Here is a 23383-nt window from a genome sequence, read left to right as displayed (position 1 = left end):
TGCAGCATGAGACATTTAGATCCCAAAACCAGATTCAGGAGGTTTGCAGGCAACTAAGCATGACTTCCTCAGAACCTTTATCTCTGGATTAAGTTCCTGATTCAGTAAAGCATTAAGGCTCATTGACTTCAATGCACACTAAGCACACGCTTAAGTGCTTTGTTAAACTTGCACTAGGTAATCATGGCCAGTGGAGGCTATCAGCCTGTAATGCTGAGCAGTATTTCTACCTCCAGCAGCATTAAAGCTGAACAGACAGCTTGAGGTTTGTAGTTTAGACAATAGTTAAGGCCACCTTTTAGTCAGGGGTATTTTTAGTAAAGGTCATAGACCGGTCATGGGCAGTAAACAAAAATTCATGGCCGGTGATCTGTCCATGACTTGTACTATATCGCCCTGACTAAATCTTGCGAGGGAGGGGAACTGCGGGGGCGCCACGGGTGCTCGGGGGTGCAGCCCGGGACCCCCGCAAGTGCTGGGAGGGGCAGCCCGTGACCCCCTCAGGTATGGGGGGTGCAGCCCAGGACCCCCTCTGGTGCTGGGGGGGGGGGTTGGAGGCGCTGGTAGGCTCCCTACCTGGCTCCGCACCTCTCTGGAAGCAGCGACATCCCTCTCCCTCTGCTCCTAGGCAGAGACGTGCCAGGCAGCTCTGCACACCGCTGTTCCCATTGGCTGGGAGCCACAGCCAATGAGAGGTTCATGGGTGATGCCTGCAGACAGAGGCAGCATGCAGAGCCCCCTGGCTGCACCTCTGCCAAGGACGGATGTTGCCACTTCTAGGGAGCCTCGCCGAGGTAAGCGCCACCCAGAGCCCTCACCCATGCCCCAATCCTCAGCCCTGAGCCCCCTCTCACACCCAAACTCCTGCTGCTGCTGGGGGAGAGGGGTGTGGTGGCCTGAGACTGCCCCAGCAGTGGCCAGTGCAGCTGGGCCAGGGACTGCCCCGACTGCTCAGGCAGCCCCTGGGCCAGCCGCACCAACCACTGCAGAAGTCACAGAGGTTCCAGAAAGTCACGGAATCCATGACCTCCATGACAAACTCGTAGCCTTAACTATAGTTAATAAGCAAATTGGCTTCACTATAGTAATTTTTGCAAGTAACAGGTCTGAAATAGTTTCACTTCTGGTTAAATTCAATCTGCGAGTGACAAGGAAATCCCTGGATTATTTGTTCTTTGTTCAGCGCGACATTGCACAATTGAGAAAGAGAAATCCTGTCTCTGATTCTAAGCAAACAGCTAATCCAGACTCAGACAATAACAGCTAATCCAGACTCAGACAATAACAGCATTGGACAATCTTTGCATTAAATTAATCCATGTCCTAATTCCACTGACTTCAACAGGGTTATACCAGAGATGAAGTTGGCTCTCTGTGTCTCAGTTTCCCAAGCTGTGGAATGGGAATAACTACATCCATCTCCCTCACAGGGTGCTGTTGTAAGGTAGAACCCTGAAGCGGGACTGGGATCCCATGGGTCCCACAGGACCTGCTGCCTCAATAACAGGAGCAGGTAAAATATATCTTGTTGTGGGTGGGATTAGGTGGGGAAAAAAACAGACTGCAGTAATTTGTGGGAAAACACTAAATCTCTTGTCAGTTTGTCATAAATGGAATTTCACCAATGTAAAGCAAGTTGTTTGTTTTGTTTTTTTTTTAAGTAAAGGTTTCAATACTTAAATTTAAGTGAGGGATAGAAAGATTTGGTGTCTATTATAACAGGAGTTAAAGTATTTTTACATGCTTTAAGCAAGATACTTTTAGTGGTAAAAACTGTGTCTGAATTCTGTTTATCTATACACAATATATTAACCGACCATTTTCTTTTGTGTTGTGTTGGGGGTTTATTTTAGTAGCATGGAGGAGTCTCTCTCTCTTGTGGGATTTGCAGGATCTAAGGCTTTTGCAGGTGTGAGCAGGATAAAAATGCAAGAAACAATGTGGGAGTGGGTGAAAGTGGATACTGTGGGGTGGGACAGGAGCAAGATTAAAAAATAGTCCCATGCAGGGCTCTAATGTAAGGTTCAGTAAATGATTGTAAAGTACTTGGATAAAATAAATGCTTTATAGTAGTGCTCAGTATCATCAATTTACCTGAACAGGTAAACTCCCATACTCCATCTCAAAAACCAGCAGCTTTGAAGTCTTCCCATAGAGATTCCATTTGGTGAGATTGTGAGCACTGCCAGTCAAAAAGGAAATGAAATACCACGCTAAAATAATCATAAAGAGAAGAGATAAAAGCTACTGTTTTTAACAGTCCCATTTCTCCCTACATGCAACCTGTTCCTAAAGAAATGATCACAGCTACCAAAAAGATTATACTTTTATTTGGTGAAGAGAGGCTGATTACCTTCACAGTGATACCTGAATTTATTAGGGGAAGTAAGAAAAATCTCACCTACAAATATAAAAAGTAAAATGTATAATCTTTTTGCCAGCATCTAATGGATATCAATGACTTTCAGTGAAAACTAATAGACAAACACTCCACACAAAAATTAAACCAGTTTTGCATGTGCTGGATCCATTTGTGCCCTATGATCCATATAGTTAATTTGGAAATAAACGACCTCCATCTATGCCGACTCTATGTTGGCAGGTAAAGCACAAGGATCTTCCTAATGTTTGATGATAAATGTTAAAGCTGGTCATGATTTGTTTCCTCTACAATGAAATATGCTAAGAAGAGATACCTGAAATCTTCCAGTAAAGATAGAAAAAGGGAAATACAGTTTACTATGGCCTAATATTAGTTATAGCCTTTAGCCTATTGTTTCAGTAGTTATCACAGAATCTTGTTCCTACTACAAAAAATGCAACTTGCGTGAGCCAAAGGAATGAGAATATGCAGAAGGAAACTGAACTTCGACACTTTTTCCACACAAACCAGGAATGCTCTCTCTAAACACTCATCCAGTAGAAGCTCAGAGTTATGAACTGACCAGTCAACCACACAACTCATTTGGAACTGGAAGTACACCCTCAGGCAGCAGCAGAGACAAAAGCCAAAAAGCAAATACAGTACAGTTCTGTGTTAAACATAAACTACTAAAGAAATAAAGGGAAAGCAGCATTCTTTTTCTGCATAGTAAAGCTTCAGAGCTGTATTAGGTATCAGGGGGTAGCCGTGTTAGTTAAATCTGTTAGTCTTTAAGGTGCCACCGGACTCCAAAGCTGTATTAAGTCAATGTTCAGTTGTAAACTTTTGAAAGAACCACCATAACATTTTGTTCAGAGTTATGAACATTTCAGAGTTATGAACAACCTCCATTCCTGAGGTGTTCGTAACTCTGAGGTTATATTGTACTTCCAAAAAGAGATCTCAGGATTCATGCCTTAAACAGTATTTGGAGCAACAGAGAATCTCAGCAATGCAAGATGAAGGGAAAGCTACTCCTAACCCATAGCCCTATTCTGCCACACTCAGTAGTATCTTACTTGATGAGGAGTCTCAATAAAGTCATTGGTAAGATCCTATTCAAGGTATGTAAGGGTTGCAGAACTGGGCCACTAGTGAGCAAGCAAGAGACTCTGCACTACATGAGAGCAGGGCTTCAGAGACTTGCTCTTTGAGAGATGGAGACCTGACAAATTAGAGTTAACATATTGTGTCTGCTATCAAACGTAGTGCTCTTACCCTACACACTGATTGCCAGTCTCGACACTAAGGTGTCTCAAATAGTATCCAGCTAAGAGGGAGGACACAGAAACAGCCCAAAGGAAAGGGCCTATATGCAGACAGTGATATCCCAATCCCGTAAGCAGTCCACGTGCAGACCTCTGATTGACTTCATCACTGCCACTCAAGCCCTACTAGTAAGTTCAAAAAGAACTCTCTGCTCAGAAAGCCTGCCAACATTTAGGAGAGTCTAGAAACTGACAGGAAAAAGTACTTGTGATAAAAGGAATTCCACCGGACCGTTCTATGCACAAACATCACACCTAGTGACTATTTTGATTCTTTTATGTAAACTTGATTAGCCAGTCAACTAACAGCAATTCCTGCTTTTATAGCAGTTCTGTGAGGTTACAGTATTCTAACGGTATAGGAGAGGAAGGCAGTAATCATGTAAACAAACATCTCACTTATGAAAAGCTGCTATTCTTCTCAAAGTGGAATATATTCGGCAAACTCCTTCTTCATCTGTGCAAAGACCTTCTCCCTAAATCACATGAGTTAGGAAAGAGAACAGAATGAACAGAGGTGTTGTGGGCCAGCTGCTAGCTCCTCTACTAACCACAGGCTTGAATTAGACTTTGTCCCAGTTTCGGGAACCATTTACCCCTCGGCTATGTTCCCTAGACCCCTCTCTAAGATAAAGAATAATGTACATGGGATGGAAAGAAGTTATATGTCTGGGAAATGCCATGCTGCTGCTCTCACATTATAACATCCTCATAACTGAAGACCCCACAGCTGCCTCTAGCATCTTGGTAATAAAAACTACAAAGCAGTCTAATGCAGACGTTCTCACGTTGTGGTGTGTGGTCACTGTTGACCCATCAAGCACCTGCTTGTGGTCTGCAGAGAGCTAGCTGCTCACATGGTGCTGGCTTTTCTTGTTTTCAGCTGCCAAGTCACAAAGACAGCTAAAAATACGTTAAATACTTTCCTAATATTACTTTCCCATATATGCAATTGCTGTAGTTTCCACAAGGATACAACAGAATCACAAATGGCAAATGAGGTACTCCTTCCAATAAAGAATTAGAAGAGAGGGGTTCCATCAGACAACCTCTTTATTTAGCTGTGGTCCACACTACACAAGTGTTCAAGAACCCCAGTCGACCTCTTAAAAGCTTATTTCTAATTTAAAAAAATACTCACACATGGGAATAGATGTCTATTTAAACTACCAAAATAAATCCAGTGTGGTTTTTTTTGGCCTGACACATTTACAGTATCCCAGCTCCCAATAAAAATCCACTTGTCTGAACTCCCATACTATGGCATGACACCTGTTAGCAACGGCACAGTTCATCAGCTACAGGCTCCTGTTGTTGAAATCAGCCAGCAAGCTATTCATATCTCCACCGGCTGTTTCTGCTTTTGAGAACTAATGAAAAACTTGGAGAGAGAGACAGCAGTCCTCCTTCCAAAAAGCAAAAGCTACTTTCAAGTCACAAAAGCTACTTTAATGTAATCTAATAATACCTACAGAATTATCTTTAAAAAGAACCTCAAAACAGCAGCAAAGTTATAAAGAGCTTTTTGATTACTGCCAATACGTACAAATGTAGAATTATACCTCCTCTAAAATACTCTATATCTAACAGATCCACCTAGTGCTTCTCATTAGCGCTCAGATGGGCATTTTCAAATAGCAACATTAACCCTCTGTAGCTCAGGGCTAGAATATCCATTGGTGCTCCGGACATAAGAATCCACATGATAGTGCATGCCCAGAAATCCCATTCCGTAGTGCCATAGACTATACCATCCCTTCTCTTCCCCTTCTTCCTGCCAGAACACAATTTTCACTCCTTTAAAATGTACACAGACAGCCCTTTCAGAGTATTCAGACTGCCTCTGTAAGCTTTGCTCTCCCCAAGCAAAGAAAAACCAGTATATTACCAGTCTTCACATCTCTCCCTTGTATTTATTTCATTTTGATCTTGAAATATTTCATGTATTTCTACTTCCAGTCACACGCACCTCATGCCAAGAGTCATCCAGCAGCTTATTAAGTTTGTCCACCAATTCGTCTATCAGCTGAGTTCTGGCAAGATCCGCCGTCCTGTGGATGGCCAGTTCTTCATTGCAGAGGACATAATACATCCTGGAACAAGCCTCGAGGACATCCATGTCAGAGTGTTCGGCTACAATGCCTTTCACCACGCTCAGCAAAGCATCCACGTGCTGCAAGTGATCATGATGATACAGTCAAGTCAAAGTTATGCCTATTTATGTTTATGCCTTTTTACTTTACACAACTGAAAACAAAATAAATGCCCATTTGGGGAGGACAGGCAGGGATTACAGGACAAGATTTTGTTTGTTGCTCTAGGTCTTATAACAGACCTTTTTTACTGTCACATAAGAACGGCTATACCAAGTCAGACCAATGGTCCATCTAACCCAACAGTGGCCAGTGCCAGATGCTTCAGAGGGAATGAACAGAACACCAATTATTCAGCAATCCATCCCCTGTCATCCAGTCCAGTTTCTGGTAGTCAGAGGTTTAGGGACACCCAGAGCATGGGGTTGTGTTCCTGACCATCTTGGCTAAGAGCCAACAATGGACTATTCCTCCCTCACCTTATCTAAGTCTTTTTTTTTTTAACCTAATTATACTTTTGGCCTTCACAACATCCCCTGGCCACAAGTTCCATAGGTTGACTGTGTATTGTATGAAGAAGCACTTCCTTATGTTCGTTTTAAACCTGAGGCCTAGTAGTTTCATGAAGTGACCCCCCCGGTTCTTGTGTTATGTGAAGGTGTAAATAACACTCCCTGTTAATTTTCTCCACACCAGTCAAGATTTTATAGACCATTATTATATCCCACCTCTGCACGTCATATCTTTTCTAAACTAAACAATCCCAGTTTTTTTAATCTCTCCTCATATGGAAGCTGTTCCATACCCCTAATCATTTTTGTTGCTCTTCTCCATACTTTTTCCAATTCTAATACATCTTTTTAGAGATGGGGTGACCAGAACTGCACATAGTATTAAAGATATGTGTGTATCCTGGACCTATATAGAGGCATTAAGGTATTTTCTGTCTTATTTTCTATCCCTTTCATTCCACTAACATTCTATTAGCTTTGTTGACAGCTGCTGCACATTGAGTGGATGTTTTCAGAGAACTATCCACAATGACTCCAAGATCTCTTTCTTGAGTGGCAACAGCTAATTTAGATCCCATCATTTTGGATGTATAGTTATATATCTTAATATCTTCCTAAAACCTTAATTACCTATTTCAGCCCCAAGTCTAGCAATACACATGACTCTAAATAATAACAGTAGACAAGACTGAGGGGGAAGAGGGCAAAGAAAAGGCCCTCTAGACACAAGGCTGCCTGCTGCAGTAACAAAGATGCAGCATGTTTCAGAGCTCCCATCATTCTGTGGTGGGCTTATTCCCATGACTGGGTCACTGACAGTATTGTTACACAAACAGAAACAGATAACAGCCCATTTCTGCCAAATTGCTACTGCTTTATCGCCCCCTCAGCTAATTTTTTGTGCTGGAAGTACATGGATGTGATTTTTCCCTTGCCCTGTTATGGATATTTACAGGGGGGTTGATTTGAGCAATCCACTCCATTTACGTATGGGCTTTGCTATTTCAAGGATTTCATCCTTCCATTCCTGAATTCCCCTCCTCCACAAACAGATATACTATCCCCATTCTTCTCTTTGCAGTTACTACCCTCCCTCAGCAGCTGATAAGGGAAACAGTCTCCAATGAGAATGCAACTTCTTTCTGCAGTAAGCTGCTGGGAGATGCCAACTTGGATATATGTTGTAACTCCCCTCCTCTCAAACCAACAAGAGGTCAAGAAGCAAGAAGTAGTTTATTCCCAAAGCTGGGCCTCCTGCACGAAGCCATAAACCACTATCCACCATGGCCTTAGGCCAACCTTGCTATATCCATACAGACAAATGTTAAAGCATTTCCCTGGTGGCCTCCGTTCAAATATGAAGGGTTTAAACAGGGTATAAGTATTTCTTCATGTCCCAACAGTCTCCTGGCTGTAACAAGGTCTCACTGTAAATTGTCTCATAAATTTGTTATATTTCACACACATCCAACTGCCCCAATTCCTATTCACCTTCTCCAGACGTCCAGTACTGTAAACATCTAAATCATAATACTGGGGAATTTGCAGGAGGTTCGCCACTTTTTCAGCATCTGCTGAATACTGCAGAGGAAAACAGGATATGAGTGTGCTGCAGGAATTTTAATGAAATATTTAACAGGCGCTCATGGAACAGCTGCTAGTTACCTTTGCCAAGAGCTGAGGAAGCACCACAATAAAGTGCTCAGTAATTTTGGTACAATCTTCCAATTGTATTTTCTTCTCTTTCGCTGACAGGATCTACAGACAAAGCATTCTGCTTCAGTTGTAAAATACTCTTGGAGTTGGTTGGAATTTTACACCTACCCCAAGGTTAACTTTGCATATTAATATACCTTTAACTAACACAAACCACCAGGCTAAGGCAAAGATTTTTTCCCCCCATGGGATTTCTCTCCCTTCCATCCTTTTTTTTTTTTTTTTAAATAAAATACTTGAGTTAATGTTGAACAACCAGAGTACTGTTTGGATGTAGGCTGCTTTATAACGACATCTACTGATGGATAAAATGGTCGCTGTGTGTCATTAGCATGCTTCCACAGAGCTGAGCTTCCTCTAAAAGCTCATCTCATTCAATATCCACTGATAAGATGTTTTGTCTGAAGGTCAAAAGGCATCGTGTTTGTCTTGTAAAAAAAAAATGCTACTCTCTTTCTGCCGACGTACCTGTGGCTAGGAAAGTGCTTTTGGCAGAGCACGTAGGGAGGACCATTTTGATTGCAACATAATAAATATATCAGAATAAAACCCACTGACCTTCTTGGCTGCTCCTCTGCCCACAGGAGGGTGACCTTCAGCGGCTTCTCGAACAGTCACTAAGATTATTTCAATGAGGGCGCTTTCCTGGGCATCACTCAATGCTGTAAGCAAATCATCATCTCTTCAGTGTCTCACAAAAGAAAAGTGAAGATGCAGGGATGACTAATGAGGAAAGTTGACTCATTCCTCTAAACAACTTTGAAGGGGCAGGGAGAGAGATACTGTTGAAACTAAAACTGCTGAAAGTTTGCTAAGTCCAACCTGAATGTGAACTGAAATTATTTTCTGTTATACAGAGTAAAAAAAGCAACTATTTCTTCTATGGCACCATTGGGAGATAGGTTCCTAAAAATATCTTTAAAAATCTAGGCCTACGTGTTTTGATCCCACAGCAAAGAACTGCCTCTAGTTCTGCCACAATAAACAGTGTTAGAGGGTTTAGTTTTATGTAGAAAATCCCTTGAACATATTTGATTTCTGAAAGTGGCATTAAATTCAATTCAGCATCTTCCTTTCCAGTGGTGAATATCAGCTCCACACTACTCTGTTTCAATGAGATCGGCACATTTAGGTTCCTTAACTCAGCCATGAAAACCAATATGCCCCTTGAAATGTAAAACATAGATTAAGATTTCTGAATACAAAGGAACCTTCGTGTAGTGAAATCTTTTTTCTTCTCACCTTGTAGTGAAGTTATTCGGTGTGATTCACTACAACCACCGCTACAATACACACATTGTGATTCACAGAAACTATTTGGAATTTTTAATTTACTTTAGAATAAAATAAATGTTCCTAAGTTTGTTATGAGTGGATCTCACTGCATTTGCCAAATAAAGCAACAGGTTCAGTGTCGCAGAAATGACATTTCCCCAGAAGAGAACAGGCCAAATTCAGACCTAACTCCAATGAAATTTCATCCTCTTCCACCAGACCTGAGGCTCATCTTCAGGGGAACCTTTAGCAGAATGTGACTCTAGAACCACATATAGCAACACAGGGCCCTATATGTGCCTCTTTTGCAATCCAGGGATGTTACTGGAGATTCTCTCCTCCAGCAAGTAGAGAACCATTCACCAAAGTGCTCCCAAAGCTGCCTGACACACACCTGACTGTTGAGGCAGAAATAGTACAGAACAAACACACTACGGCCCCTGGAATCCCTTCTTCACCCTCTGAGTAGCCGAGAGAGAAAGAGAAGAAACATTCTTCACCCTCTGGCCCCCAGCAGACAGGCAGGAAGGAGGGAGAAAGAAGATAAGAGGGAGGAGTCACTGAGAGGCATAAATATTTAGGGCATAAGTGGTGGATAGTGTTTCCCCAGGTCTTCATAGGAATACTGCATCAATATTTGAGGGCATTGAGTCATGGCAGGACACTGAGCCAAAACTGTTTGGTGGCTCTGTGCAACCAAGAGGCTCTCCAAGTGACCTTGCTATAGTTCAAAGTGAAGGAAGTTTCTTCTAGTAAATAAAATGAGTAATTTGGGCAACACTTAAGGTTTTAGTTCACCTACCTTCTTCTTCAGCAGTTTCCAATAAAAGAGTGGTCATGCACTCCCAGTCCTTCAGCAAACTGCCTGCCCAATCCCACAGGCTGTCCACAAGGTACGTGACGTGTTTATGTAGCTAGGGATTAAAAACATAAGCCTACAGAATCAAACGTTTACTGAAATGTGAATACAGCTTATTACATATTTCACCCTCTTTCTCTCATTATAGAACTGTACATGTGTATATATTTTTTTCAATGTGTGTATTTTTTGACTAGACCCAAACTAAATAATAATTCTTCAGTTTGATATATGGGGAACATCATAAGAGAAAAAGATATCAGAGAGGTAGCCGTGTTAGTCTGGTTCTGTAAAAGCAGCAAAGAATCCTGTGGCACCTTATAGACTAACAGACGTTTTGCAGCATGAGCTTTCATGGGTGAATACCCACTTCGTCGGATGCAAGAGACGAAGTGGGCATTCACCCACGAAAGCTCATGCTGCAAAACGTCTGTTAGTCTATAAGGTGCCACAGGATTCTTTGCTGCTTTTAAGAGAAAAAGAGTTACTTAAAAGACAGAAGAAAGATTTCCTAAAAAGACTAGTCTCCCCAAAGCTGTCCTGAATATCGCTATTTGATTGCTGTTTGTAACACCTAAAATGCCCATTCCCATTCAAGAGCTTGAAAAGAGTTACACTTTAGTTGCTATCCCTGGCTGAGCAGTCCCAGTTTTTTCAGAAAGCCAGTTCAACACCCCCTCTCTGCATTGATACAACTGTAGAATAAGAGGCGTGGTACAACCAAACACACATGTACAGATTTACTTTACTGAAGTTCATCCTAGAGTTGAGAAAGTATCAAGTTCTAAGAGCAACAGTTCTGAGCATGCAACCAAAAAGACCTTTCAAAAGGAAGTCTCCTTCCTACCCACCCACTTCTCCCTCCAACTTCCAGCAGCACCTCAATACCAACTCTCAGCCAGCTGCACTGGTTTGAAAAGGCTCCTCCCTCATCTCTTTGTCTATCACAATCTACATTTGCCTTACCTCACTCTCCAAGAAAAAAGTTATTAATTTTCTTATGTAGCAGGTATTAGCCCCAAACTTCCCTCTTCTTTTGGGTGGGACTTCCTCTTCAGTTCCCTGATAACTAAGGAGCCTGCCAATGGAAAAAAGAAGTCAGTCCAATTCTGCTGTGCACCTTTAGGTTACTCAGTGAAGCAGCACAGATTCTGTCAGGATTTCAGGCAGCTTTGCTTCTTTCTTTTAAAATCTGTTCATCCATTCAGCAAACATCAAGTTCTACTGTCAGCTGGAAGGAGAGGCACTAGATTATTTTTAGCTAGAAGTTCTCTCTGTGAAAGCAGGGGCTACCTGCAGCAGCTAATACTGGGGCCCTACCAGTTGTCTGGGCAACATACGTTGATCCCATGGTAGTGAGTACACCAAGCATTAGGCATTTATTTATCCTGTAAAGGTGCCCACAGTAATTTAGAGAAAATCATAAAAGAGAAATATCCTTCCTATAAAAATCTTACTGCCCAGCAATACTTCATAATATGGTACATCTAGTCTCTGAAAACCAAGCCAGGCTCTTAGGGTACGTCTATACTGTAATGTAAGCCCAGGGTTAGTGGGACTCGAGTAAACTGACCTGTGTTGGAAAACTCAGGGCTTGAGACTAATTCTTTACCCTATGTTATAAATGTTCTAGCCTGTGCTCAAACCTGGGGCTCTGGCATCCACACTGCAGCATGCAGATCCAAGTCAAACCTATCATATCACAGACTCCCTAGCTCCCTCCCAAAATGTGGCCACTCTAGACCTTTAACCATGGTGCACTGTAGTGCACCCACCCTGCACGTTACAAGAAGTAAGAACAGCCTGCCAGCACAGCCTGCCAAGTAACATGAAGGAGACCCCTTTTCAAGAAGTTCTCTTGCTTCCGCTTTCACTCCTGTGTCAGAAAATGGGCAGAGCTTCCGCGAGGCGCTGGTGGACATTTCAGTGGCATTTTTTGACCCATCAAAGGAACCTAAGAGAGCTTAAGATGGAGCAGGAGAAGGCAGAGGAGGAGGAATACCCAGACATGGAAGACTCACACTTGCTGATGCTGCTTAGTACACTCAGAATAGCCGCTGAGGCCCCCTGTGTAGACCGGCACTTCTAGTGCAGGGCCACAAGCACAGACTGGGGGGAATCACATCATCATGCAGACCTGGGATGACCAACAGTGGGTCCACAACTTTCACATGAAGAAAGGCACATTCCTGGAGCTTTGTGAGCAGCTTGCCCTGACCTTCCAGCATAAAGACATGTCTGAGGGCACCCAGGCAGACCCAGAAGCAGGCTGCTATAGCCATCTGTAAGCTAGATACCTCAGACTGCTACAGGTCCGTTGCCAACCAGACTGGTGTTGGAAAGTCGACCATGGGTAAAGAGGTGGCGAGGTTTCTGAGGCAATCAGGCGTGTGGTTTACCCAAGTGTGGTGGGCATAAAAGATATTCCTGAGATAGTTGCTGGCTTTGCAAGGATGGGGTTTCCAAACTGCACAAGAGCCACTGATGGCACTCACGTGTCCATAGTCTGCCTTCCTCAAGGAGCACGAGTACATAAACTGCAAAGGGCACTACTCCATTGTTATGCAGGCCCTTGTGAACCATAGAGGTCAATGTGGACTGCAGCGGAAAATGTCTTAATGCCCGAGTTTTTTACCGATTGGGAGTCTACATTCATGGACAGGCTGGGACACTAGTTACACCAAATGATATTATCATAAACAGAGTTGCTGTCCACACCATTATTCTGGGCATACCCACTTTTACCTTGGCTTATGAAACAGTACCTGATTTCAGAGGCCGTGGTAAAACCAGTTTCATTACATTCTCAGCAGGTGTAGAATGGTTGTTAAATTTGCTTTTGGCAGATTGAAGTCTCGTTGGAGATGGCTACAGACCCATTTGGATTCGTGTCATTAATGCTGTGCACATCACTGTGGCTGTGCTCTTCACAATCTTTGTGATGCCAAGGTAAGCCATTTCCTCCTGAATGGACCTATGACAGTGAGGGACTGCCGAATCAGTACCCTCAGCCAGAAAATGCAGCTACCACAGCTGGAGCTGGATGCACTTGGGCAACAGAAGTCAGGGATGCTTCGTGTTCCCACACTATGGACTTGCATGGCCCAATGGAGGTGGGGGGAACAGTACCTCTATGAATATGGTTGTGGGAGGTGGGTGGGGATGGGGTTCTTTGATTTGGGGTGTGGGGGAGTGTTCAGCAGTTGGGGAGGAGTGATTGCCCTGTAATGTACTTATGAATAATATGATTTATGAAATGGGGGAGCTGATTCACAGCATGGATTCACATAAGGAAATGACTGAAGTGTGGATTGCTGTATCCAACTGTAGAAAGAAATAGCATTTGCTTACTATTTCCTAATTGTTTCTGATCATGTATTTAGTTTTATTATTTCAAAAATGGATTGCATGAAGAGATGCAGTGACCACAATAACCTTTCTTGATGATATAAAAAGCTTTATTTGTAAACATGTAAAAAACAGTACAACAGTCACCCAGTGCCAAGCAGGCCAGCTGCTATTACAACACCCAATCACCAGTTACTAAAGAACATTTCCAAAATGAAACAAAGAGTGTAGCAAGAAGTGCAACCATGACAAAAATCCCTACTGCTGCATGTTGCCTAGCCCCCATTCTCCTTTCCCTTCTTTCCCCGTTTTCTGCACACTTGGTGCCAGGGGAGGGGAATAGAGGTAACCACAGAAGAGTGGGGTAAACACAGAGGGCTGCATGGGATTTAGTTACCTTGCCCAGCTGCTCCTGCAGCACAATTGCACTGACCACCCCGACATGGAGTTTTCCAAGCTGTTTCTGGCCTGAAGGTATGTTGCAGCTCATGGTGTGGGAGAGGCAGCAGGAGCTGGTAATCTAGCAACCGTGATTGAGATGAGCTGATCAAACAGTTTTCTGCTGAGCTCTGTCCTCCTCTTCCCTTAGCCACTGTTCCTGTTCCAGGAAATGTATAACAAGTGCCTGCTCCTATGCTGAAACCCTGTGGCCAGCCTCAGCCTTTCCCTGCCTCTCATTATGCCTCTTCTCCAATCTTACGTCCCTCTGCTTCTGGTACTGGACTTGCTTGTTGGTCCTCTCAAGAACTTCAACCATGACTTCATCACGGAATCACTTCCACTTGGAACAGTCCATGAAGGTACATTGGGCCAAGCTTTCTGCAATAAGGTTGAGCTGTGGAAGTACAGCAGCCAGCAGAGGTAGAGGGGCCTGCAACAGGACAAGAAATAGAGTGTTACTGTCTCATATAGCTCAGTGGAGGAGCGCAGAAATAATTCTTGTGGAATTTCAAGGACATAAAATGTTACATTTAAAAAATGAACTGCAATATATTGTGAGAGGGATGCCTCAGTCTCAGAATCTCCCTGGACAAAGCCTGGTTAATCCCAGCTAAAGTCGTGCAGAGACAATGAAAAATTAAAAATTCCAGTTATTTCTGTTTTACCAAAATTGCATAACTACTTGGGTTTGGCATGAGGGGAAGGGCTGGTTAGTGGCCTTGCTACTAAAGCTTTTTCTATCATTTCAGGCTTTTCATGCTTTGGAAAGACATAACTGTTCTTGCGATGCCCTATTGTCAGAAAGAGATATTATTCCAAGCTGCTGGTGGGAAACCTGCAGTGTATTCAGCCACAGTATTCAATTGTATAGTGACCGAACACACACCTATTGGTGGAGTGAGCTGGTCAGCTACTGAGCCCTGGGAAATACTTCCCCAAAATGTGACTACCTATGTGGAGCTCCTGCTTTAGGAAAAGTTTACAACTATCCACACCTGGGCTTGAGTCAGAATTCATGAGAGAATCAACAGGATACTGTGTTAGTTTTCACATGCTTACACTGTGTTATGGCTGCATGCAAAGATGCAGAACTCCACAACCAGCCTCTTCCCTGCCTCCGGCACATTTTTGGACAAAAATTCTAACCCCAGTCATTCCTGGGAGAAATGCGTTTGTCACCTATGGACTGCATGAGTTGCCTCTAACTGAAATGGACTAGATTTGGAAATGGAACATATTTCCCCAATCACATGCACTGAGTTCACTGTAGACGGCTTCATAGACCGTTCAGCGATTACAGAGCAGAAAACAGTCACAAGAATGTAATGTTGTTATTTTTAGGAAACAGGAATGGCACAAGCAAAAATCTGTGCCTTTCCAGTAAAAATATTCCTTACTGCTTGCATTTCCTGGTTGTCATTTTGAACTGCACCGGGGATGGGGGAGATGCTAAGACGCTATCATACAATCCACCATTAATGGATACATGCTGCTATCCAGGGCCTCTGATTGCTTGTGTATTGGTTTATAGAGCAGAAAATCCTCCCATTACTGTATCAAAAAATATTAAAATGGATCCAAAACTTACCAGACTCAGGTGATTTATGCCTCTTCTGTGTCTGCTGCAGGCTCGGCAGTGGGCTGTTCCTGAGAGAGGTACATCAAACAGCTCCTCTGACCATGGACCCAGAATTTTCTGCTGATCCTTTTTAAAAACCCGCTCCGGGACCAGTTTCAGCAACATAGTGATTTCATCATCCTCACTCAGTGCCTGCTGGTGGTTCCCATCAGTCCCCAGGCTGGATTCTGCGGCCAACAGGGTACTGTCGCACCTGACCAGGTCATTGTGCACCATAGTTGGACCTGAGGTGGGTGTGGTGCCCAGGAACCAGTCAAACTCGTCATAAGACAGACATGATGTTGGTGAAAGCATAGGATCATGCTCTTGCAACACGTGTTTTATTCAACTTGAAACATACATTGGACAAGGTGTTTTCCCTCCATTGCCATGATATTTCTTTGCAATTTCCACTTTCTCCCTCCACTCCAAAAAATTTTTAGTGTGAATTTATTGCTCATAGAATCGCAGGATTGGAAGCGACTTCGCAAGGTCATCTAGTCCAGTCCCCTGCACTCCTGGCAGGGCTAAGTATTGTCTAGAGCAGTGGTCTCCAAACTTTTTTGATCACGCACCCCATCAGTAAAAAAATTTTGATCACGCACCCCCAATATATGTATATTTATGTATAAATTATATACTCGTACTACTGTACTAATATATTATGTACATTATAAAACATACACAAAAATAGAAATTAAAAAAGGATGAGATAAAGATTAAATAAAAAATATTTTTAAATAATTATTTTATTTATTAAAGGTGCAAAAAACCTTTTTTCTCTCACCAAAAAAAATTTTTTAATATTTTTAGTGAAAGCAATGTAATTGAATATGCTTCATTATTTCTGAAAATCTTGGTTTAACACTTTGTGATACAGCGATTCGAAGGTCTGGATTAGGTTTAGGGTGTGGGAGAGTGCTCAGGGTGGAGGTGCGGGGTCTGGAAGGGAGTTAGGGTGCAGGAAGGTGCTCAGGGTGGAGGTGCGGGAGGAGGCTCAGGGCTGGGGCAGGCAGGAGGGGCAGAGCACTTACCTGGGGCAGCTCCTGTTTCGTGCAGGGGGTGTGCAGGTGGCTCTGCACAGTGTGGCACCGCCTCCATGGCCGTGACTCTGGGAGCTGCCCCTTCCCCCTTCCCTCCCCCGCCAGCAGGGCCACCCGGAACGCAGGGGCTTTAGGTGCTGCAGGTGCTTTCCCCTTCAAAGCCGCTTTCCCCTTCAAAACCCCGCTTTCCCCTTCGAAGCCCCGCTTCTCTCCAGCCGGCTTTGAAGGGGAAAGCGCGGCTTCTTTCCCGCCGCTGGCTGCATGGCTGCCCCTGCTCCTCCAGGGGCCGGAGGACTCAGGGCTGCATTCCGAAAGGGGCTTTAGAGCTGCAGGCCAGGGCCCTGGGGCCCCATTAGCCCAGGGCCCTGCAGCCCTTAAAGCCCCTGCATTCCAGGTGGCCCTGCCTGGCCCGGGGGGGGAGGGGGAGAGGCTTCCCCACTCCCTCCCTCCCTCCCTCCTCGGGCCGCCCCCTTTTTTTTTTTCCCTCGGCAACGCTCCTCCTGCCGCGCTGCCCTTTTGCTCCGGCGGTGCTCCTCCCGCTGCACCCCCCAATGGATCGTCTTGCGCACCCCACTTTGGAGACCACTGGTCTAGACCATCCCTGACAGGTGTTTGTCTAACCCATTCTTAAAAATCTCCAATGATGGAGATTCCACAATCTCGCTAGGCAATTTATTCCAGTGCTTAACCACCCTGACAGGAAGTTATTCCTAATGTCCAACTTAAACCACCTTTGCTGCAATTCAAACCCATTGCTTCTTGTCCTATCCTCAGAGGTCAAGGAGATCAATTTTTCTCCCTCCTTATAATAATCTTTTGTGTACTTGAAAACTATCATGTCCCCTCTCACTCTTCTTTTCTCCAGATGAAATATACCCAATTTTTTCAATCTTCCATCATAGGGCGTGTTTTTTAAACCTTTTCTGTTGTTCTTCTCTGGACTTTCTCCAATTTGTCCACATCTTTCCTGAATGTGGCGCCTAGAACTGGACACAATACTCCAATTGAGGCCTAATCAGCAGAGAGTAGAGCAGAAGAATTACTTCTCGTGTCTTGCTTATAACACTCCTGGCTAATACATCCCAGAATGATGTTCACTTTTTTTTGCAACAGTGTTACACTGTGATTCATATTTAGCTTGTGATCCACTATGATCTCCAGATTCCTTTCCGCAGTTCTCCATCCTAGGCAGTCATTTCCCATTTTGTATGTGTGCAACTGATTGCTCCTTCCTAAGTGGAGTACTTTGCATTAGTCCTTATTGAATTTCATCCTGTTTACTTCAGACCATTTCTCCAGTTTGCCCAGATCATTTTGAATTTTAATTCTATCCTCCAAAGTGCTTGCAACCCCTCCCAGCTTGGTATCATCCACAAACTTTATAAATGTACTCTCTATGCCGATATAAAAATCGGCGGCTCTCAACCTTTCCAGACTGCTGTAACCCTTTCAGGAGTCTGATTTGTCTTGCATACCCCCAAGTTTCACCTCATTTAAAAATTACTTGCTTATAAAATCAGACATAAAAATACAAAAGTGTCACATCACTATTACTGAAAAATTGCTTACTTTCTCATTTTTACCATATAATTATAAAATAAATCAATTGGGATATAAATATTGTACTTATATTTCAGTGTATAGTATATAGGGAAGTATAAACAAGATATTTAATTTTTGGTCTGTACTGACTTTGCTAGTGCTTTTTATGTAGCCTGTTGTAAAACTAGGCAAATATCTAGATGAGTTGATGTACCTCCTGGAAGACCTCTGAACACCCCAAGGGGTACACATATTCCTGGTTGAGAACCACTGATCTAAATCATTAATGAAGATATTGAACAGAACTGATCCCTGCAGTACCCCACTCAATATGCCCTTCCAGCTTGACTGTGAATCACTAATAACTACTCTCTGGGAACAGTTTTCCAACCAGTCATTCACCCACATTACAGTAGCTCCACCTAGGGTGTATTTCCTGAGTTTGTTTATGAGGACATCATGTGAGACAGTATCAAAAGCCTTACCAAAGTCAAGATACACCACGTCTACTGCTTCCCCCATAGCCTCAAGTAACCCCTGTCAAAGAAAGCTACCAGGTTGGCTTGACATTATTTGTTCTTGACAAATCCATGCTGCTACTTATCACCTTATTATCTTCTAGGTGTCTGCAAACTGATTGCTTAATTATTTGCTCCATTACCTTTCCGGGCACTGAAGTTAAGTTGACTAGTCTGTAATTCCCCAGTTGTGCTTATTTCCCTTTTTACAGTTTGGAACTATATTTGCCCTTTTCCAGTCCTCTGGAATCTCTCCCAGCTTTCCATGACTTTTCAAAGATAATCATTAATGGCTTAGATATCTCCTCAGTATCTCCTTGAGTATTCTAGAATGTCTCTCCCATCAAGATTCCTCCTCCTGGAATGATGGTCAGCCATCTTGGCCAGTGCCAAGAAGAGATGGTCAAGGAGGTCTATCCACAGACACAGGTAAAGCATGGGATGCAGCAGTGAAATGTTTACCACACTCCCTGCCTATGTTCCTCAAACCTGACATGGAGAGGCCACTAGTAGCATGAGGGTAGGTTAGCCTCGGTGTAGATTTAAGCCTGTGCTTTTTCTGCCAACAAAGTTGTCAACTAGTTCCATGTGTGGTGGTGGTTTATGTGATGTAGACCCTTGTGCACTGATAACAGTACAAAGATCAGCAGCTCTTTTCACACTGACCCAGTCAGTCATTTGCTTGTATTCCAATGGAATATTAATGAGATGCTGATGCTACAAGTCCCATTTTTATCAAGACAGCACCACCAATAGATAAGAGTGACACTGTTCTGGGCATAAATCACTGATTTATGACAACATTAGTCCAGAGAGTTGGGGAGCTACAAAACAAAGCAAGATAGGGCTAGGAGGTGTGACTAGGGACACATCAGAGAAGGGGTTTTTCTTTTTTTCCTCTATTTTGGGCCTGGATCCACAAATCCTAGGCCTTATAGAATTTTTCTGGGTGAGTGTGGACAGCAACGGAGGAAGGGGACAAAGAGGTATGAATAATCATGGTCAGCTTTTAACATTGGCTCTCCAAAGCCTTGCCAAAAGTATTTTCACTCATTTTTGCTAAACACAATACAGAATTTCATCAAGCTGTAGATACAGAATATTTATTAATTCCCTTTGTAGCATGGCAGTGCCATTCATTGCCCACATCCATTGTCATAAAGGCCCATTTATAAAAGTTACTCCTGGGAAGTTAGATTGTATATTTCATTAACCTGACTGAAAACTGGGAGGATTTTTTAATCTGTGGGCTCTCTCATTATTCAAAAGCTTTTACAGTGTATAAGGCAACTTTCAAGGGGAGAAGAGGCCACTTTTGCAATTAATCATAAACAGCTACAAAAAAAATCCAACAGATGCCAGGTGATCAACTGGCTCATCGGAAGCAAAGCAACAGGGAAAAAGTAGAAAGGAAGGCTGCATGGTCCTTGGTATGATACAATACTGGTGGACTAGTCAGTTGTTTTATACTTTATTATAGTCTTGTACCTTTCTCATGCTTGTTTAACATGCCGGGGCTGGGAAGTTAAACAAACAGTTAGCCCCAGAGAGCAGCCCTCCACTTATTCAGCAGAAGAAAGGACATCTGGTATCCGCCAGAGACAAGCCACCAATTGGAAAATAAAGGTTTAATGTCCCTCTTAAACAAACCCATTTTCACTCTGAAACAATGAGAATATGCAAAAAGTAGCCAGGCAGAGATACCTTTTATAAAGGAATTCCCCAGCTGCTACTGCTAGAGGTCTGTGCGTGGTATAAACAAACTGGAATAAGGTTTCACAGTCTTCAGATGATAACGCGTCCTCACAGTTCCTAGGCAAAGATATAATACAAGTGATTATGCATATTTAGTTAGAAAGGATTATATGTATCCTAATATTGGACCTGATTCTATACCTAATATTGGACCTGATTCTCCACTGCCTTGCAGTTCATATAGTCAGTTACACCTCTGCAAATTGAATCTTGATATGCTACCTAATCAGAGCAGTAGCATTTTTGTATTCACCTTGTAGAGATGGAAGTGTCTACATAACATACAAGGAATGAAGAATTAGGCTCTTTTTGCAGGCATAAATATTCACATAAAAGTGTGGGTAAGGCTGTTTGGTTCTCAAGGCAAAAAAAAAAGAATTCCCAAATTAGTTACAAAAAAGGAAAGTCATAAACACAGTATTTTTAAACTTGGATTGTTTGCCACAGAAAATTATAATATAGATCAAATATCCTGTATTTTTCTAAATAAAATTGTTTAAAGCTATTTAATCAAGAGGTTAAAACGGATACTCAATTACAATGAGCTTATATAGAAACCTATTTTAAAAATCACGGCAAAAGCGTGCTCAATAGGAAGCTGACCAGCATGTCAAAGACCAGAACTATTTCTTGAAAAACCTGAAAGTCACAGTTTTTGCAACAAGTATACAGCCTCAATAATGACATTTCTCATCTACATAGCCCTTTACACCTTCAGAGCACCACGTAAATATTAATCAATCCTCCAACACACCATTATCACCATTTTACAGAGAAGAAAACTGAAGCACAGAAGGTTGAGTGACTTGCACAAGGCTACAGAGGGAGTCAAGATCAAAGCTGAGATGAGAATTTAGAAATTCCAGGCTCCTACTCATGCTTGCATGCCATTGGATAACACTATCAACAGAACAAAGAGCAATGAGACCCTTCTACTTCTGGCATAGTATGGGAGGGGAAAGGTGAGCTAACTATGATGGGGTAGAGATTATACTTGTAGGGGTTTTTATTTATTTATTTAATAGTCCTGCTATCAGCCCCTAAGTGGTTACATCCTTTAATGCACAGCTCTCTGTCTATATATGTGGCCTACTACAACTACTAAAAACAAGGCTCTCACTTTTGCAGCTGCTGGGACTGACAACCTAGTTGCACATTGCTCCTCTTCTATAATGGCTACCAGCTCTTTTGTCACCAGCACTGCCTTACCTCTTAGCATCTTGACAAGTCCCAAATTTAAAAATACAAAGCCTCTGGCACCCTCAAATCCTAGTCCCTCCCAGTTAAATATTAAGCAGGAGTGTCTCACTGACTACTTGAACTAACACTGGGTAAAGGTTTGTGGGAGATTATAACAAAAAAAAAAAGACAAACAGCTCATAAACTAATCTACAAACTTTGGCTGTGGTTTAAAACAGTAGGACAGTAGTGGGTTGAAAGCCCCAGGGTACTTGAACAGAGGGCATGCTGTCTGTTGGCTTTTCACTTCTGCGAGCCAACAAGGTCTCAAAAGTATTAAATTGATCATTATGGATTATTTCCCTGTGCTTATTTTTGCTGAAAAGTTCCCTGCTATTTTTAATGAAAGTTCTCTCTCCTGCTAGGTTGCACTCAGTAAACTTGCTTATAATGATCACTGGCACAGTAAACAGGTCTTTATAGTGAAAATGTTGATGATGTACCAAGTAAATATTGACTGGAACTAGTCTAATAGTAATTATGCACTACATAAATGTCATGCCAAGTGTGGGAGGGTGACACAGAGGGGGTGGCAAATAAATATTACATTATTATTCAGCTATCTTTAGGACTGGTGAAATAGTGAAAAAAATATATTTATGGATAAGTTACTCAGTGATTGATTTGAAACATTTAAAATGAACTACATACAAATATGATTTCAGCAGCTCCTGTGTGGAGTTCTGTACAGTATATGAGCACCCAGCTATGTAGCCTGTGGAGCCTGGACTAAAATTTTAATTACAAGGGCTGACGTAGTTGAGTGGTATTCACCTTCCATTTACTTTTGCATCCCATATTCATGCTGAGTAGTGTCAACTGAACATACCAAATGGCACTTACAGAAGTAAGGGTTACTCAACCAGCTTTGTATCAGTAAAGGTATGGAGAACTGAGTGAAATAAGCCAATTTTTATTCACTGTAATATCAATACAGCGTAAGTCCTCTATAAACACTTCTTTTCTAGGAAGCTGTCCCATGCACATTCTCTACCTATTTGCAACTCTTTCTCACCCTCTTTTTAAAAGCCGGGATCAAACTGAAATGGCAGTTCTAAGCGACAGTGTTGTAGTCTGGGACACCTGTGGACGGAGATGTGCACAGTTTTTGAGACGGGGGCTATTTCTTGTTCTTTACATCAGTTCTCTCTCTTCACTATATTGCAAGGTGACAGACAGCGACAGGTATTACATTCACTGCAACACGTCTTTCTTTTTCTAAACCCCTTTGATAAGTGAAGTGCTTGGCAATATGTGAATAGTTATAAAAAGCCTCCCTTTGGGGACAAGTTACAAGATTTCATACAAACTATTTCTAACCATGGGAGGGAAAGGCTAAAAATGGGGTGAAATCCAGTTTTGTCACTGTCTTCAAAGGGACCAGAATCTCCCCCAGGTATTTTACCCTGTACTCAGTTTTCCCCTCATTAAGGAAGTGTTAGGTAAGGTGTGACCTCGGCTCCTTGTACAGAATGCTCTCTGGTGGCACAGGAGTTCTGCTGGGAAAAATGAGCCGCCTCTACCCGATATGAGCTGCCAGGCGGGCATAACATTCTTTTTTTAAAAAATCCATTAATTAAGCAGACAGAAGATCTGAATGTGCATCTGTTCTCTCGTCTTTCACACAGTAGTCAGCAGTTGCTTACTGTAAGATGTCAAGGTTTCCACTTGAAAGACACCTGACCAGTTCAGAGACTACGTACCTCTACAGAGGGCAATACCTAGCTACACCTA

At 42.7% G+C, this 23383-nt stretch overlaps 1 protein-coding gene across 11 annotated transcripts in view; it reads right to left on the bottom strand.

The window, feature by feature from the left end:
* LOC120399924 (cohesin subunit SA-2-like) overlaps positions 1-23383 on the bottom strand; it is a 96144-nt gene that overhangs the window by 28817 nt on the left and 43944 nt on the right. For 10 of the 11 annotated variants that reach the window (XR_005595413.1, XM_039528165.1, XM_039528188.1 and 7 more), the window contains 9 exons: positions 20360-20467; positions 11112-11223; positions 10089-10200; positions 8570-8673; positions 7961-8053; positions 7787-7876; positions 5660-5863; positions 4090-4166; positions 2095-2182 (listed from right to left, as the gene is read on the bottom strand). Coding sequence is in view for 10 of the 11 variants with exons in the window: in XM_039528165.1 (XP_039384099.1) it covers positions 2095-2182; positions 4090-4166; positions 5660-5863; positions 7787-7876; positions 7961-8053; positions 8570-8673; positions 10089-10200; positions 11112-11223; positions 20360-20467 (988 nt within the window). In the remaining variant the exon portion in view is untranslated. The remainder of the gene's footprint in view (positions 1-2094; positions 2183-4089; positions 4167-5659; positions 5864-7786; positions 7877-7960; positions 8054-8569; positions 8674-10088; positions 10201-11111; positions 11224-20359; positions 20468-23383) is intronic. The other variant, XM_039528215.1, reaches the window with a different exon arrangement.

Source organism: Mauremys reevesii, linkage group 1 (genome assembly GCF_016161935.1).
Source record: "Mauremys reevesii isolate NIE-2019 linkage group 1, ASM1616193v1, whole genome shotgun sequence".
In the NCBI taxonomy this organism is placed as follows: Eukaryota; Metazoa; Chordata; order Testudines; family Geoemydidae; genus Mauremys; species Mauremys reevesii.
The sequence above is the reverse complement of the archived record's forward strand: the minus strand, read 5'-3'. Positions and strand labels throughout refer to the sequence as shown.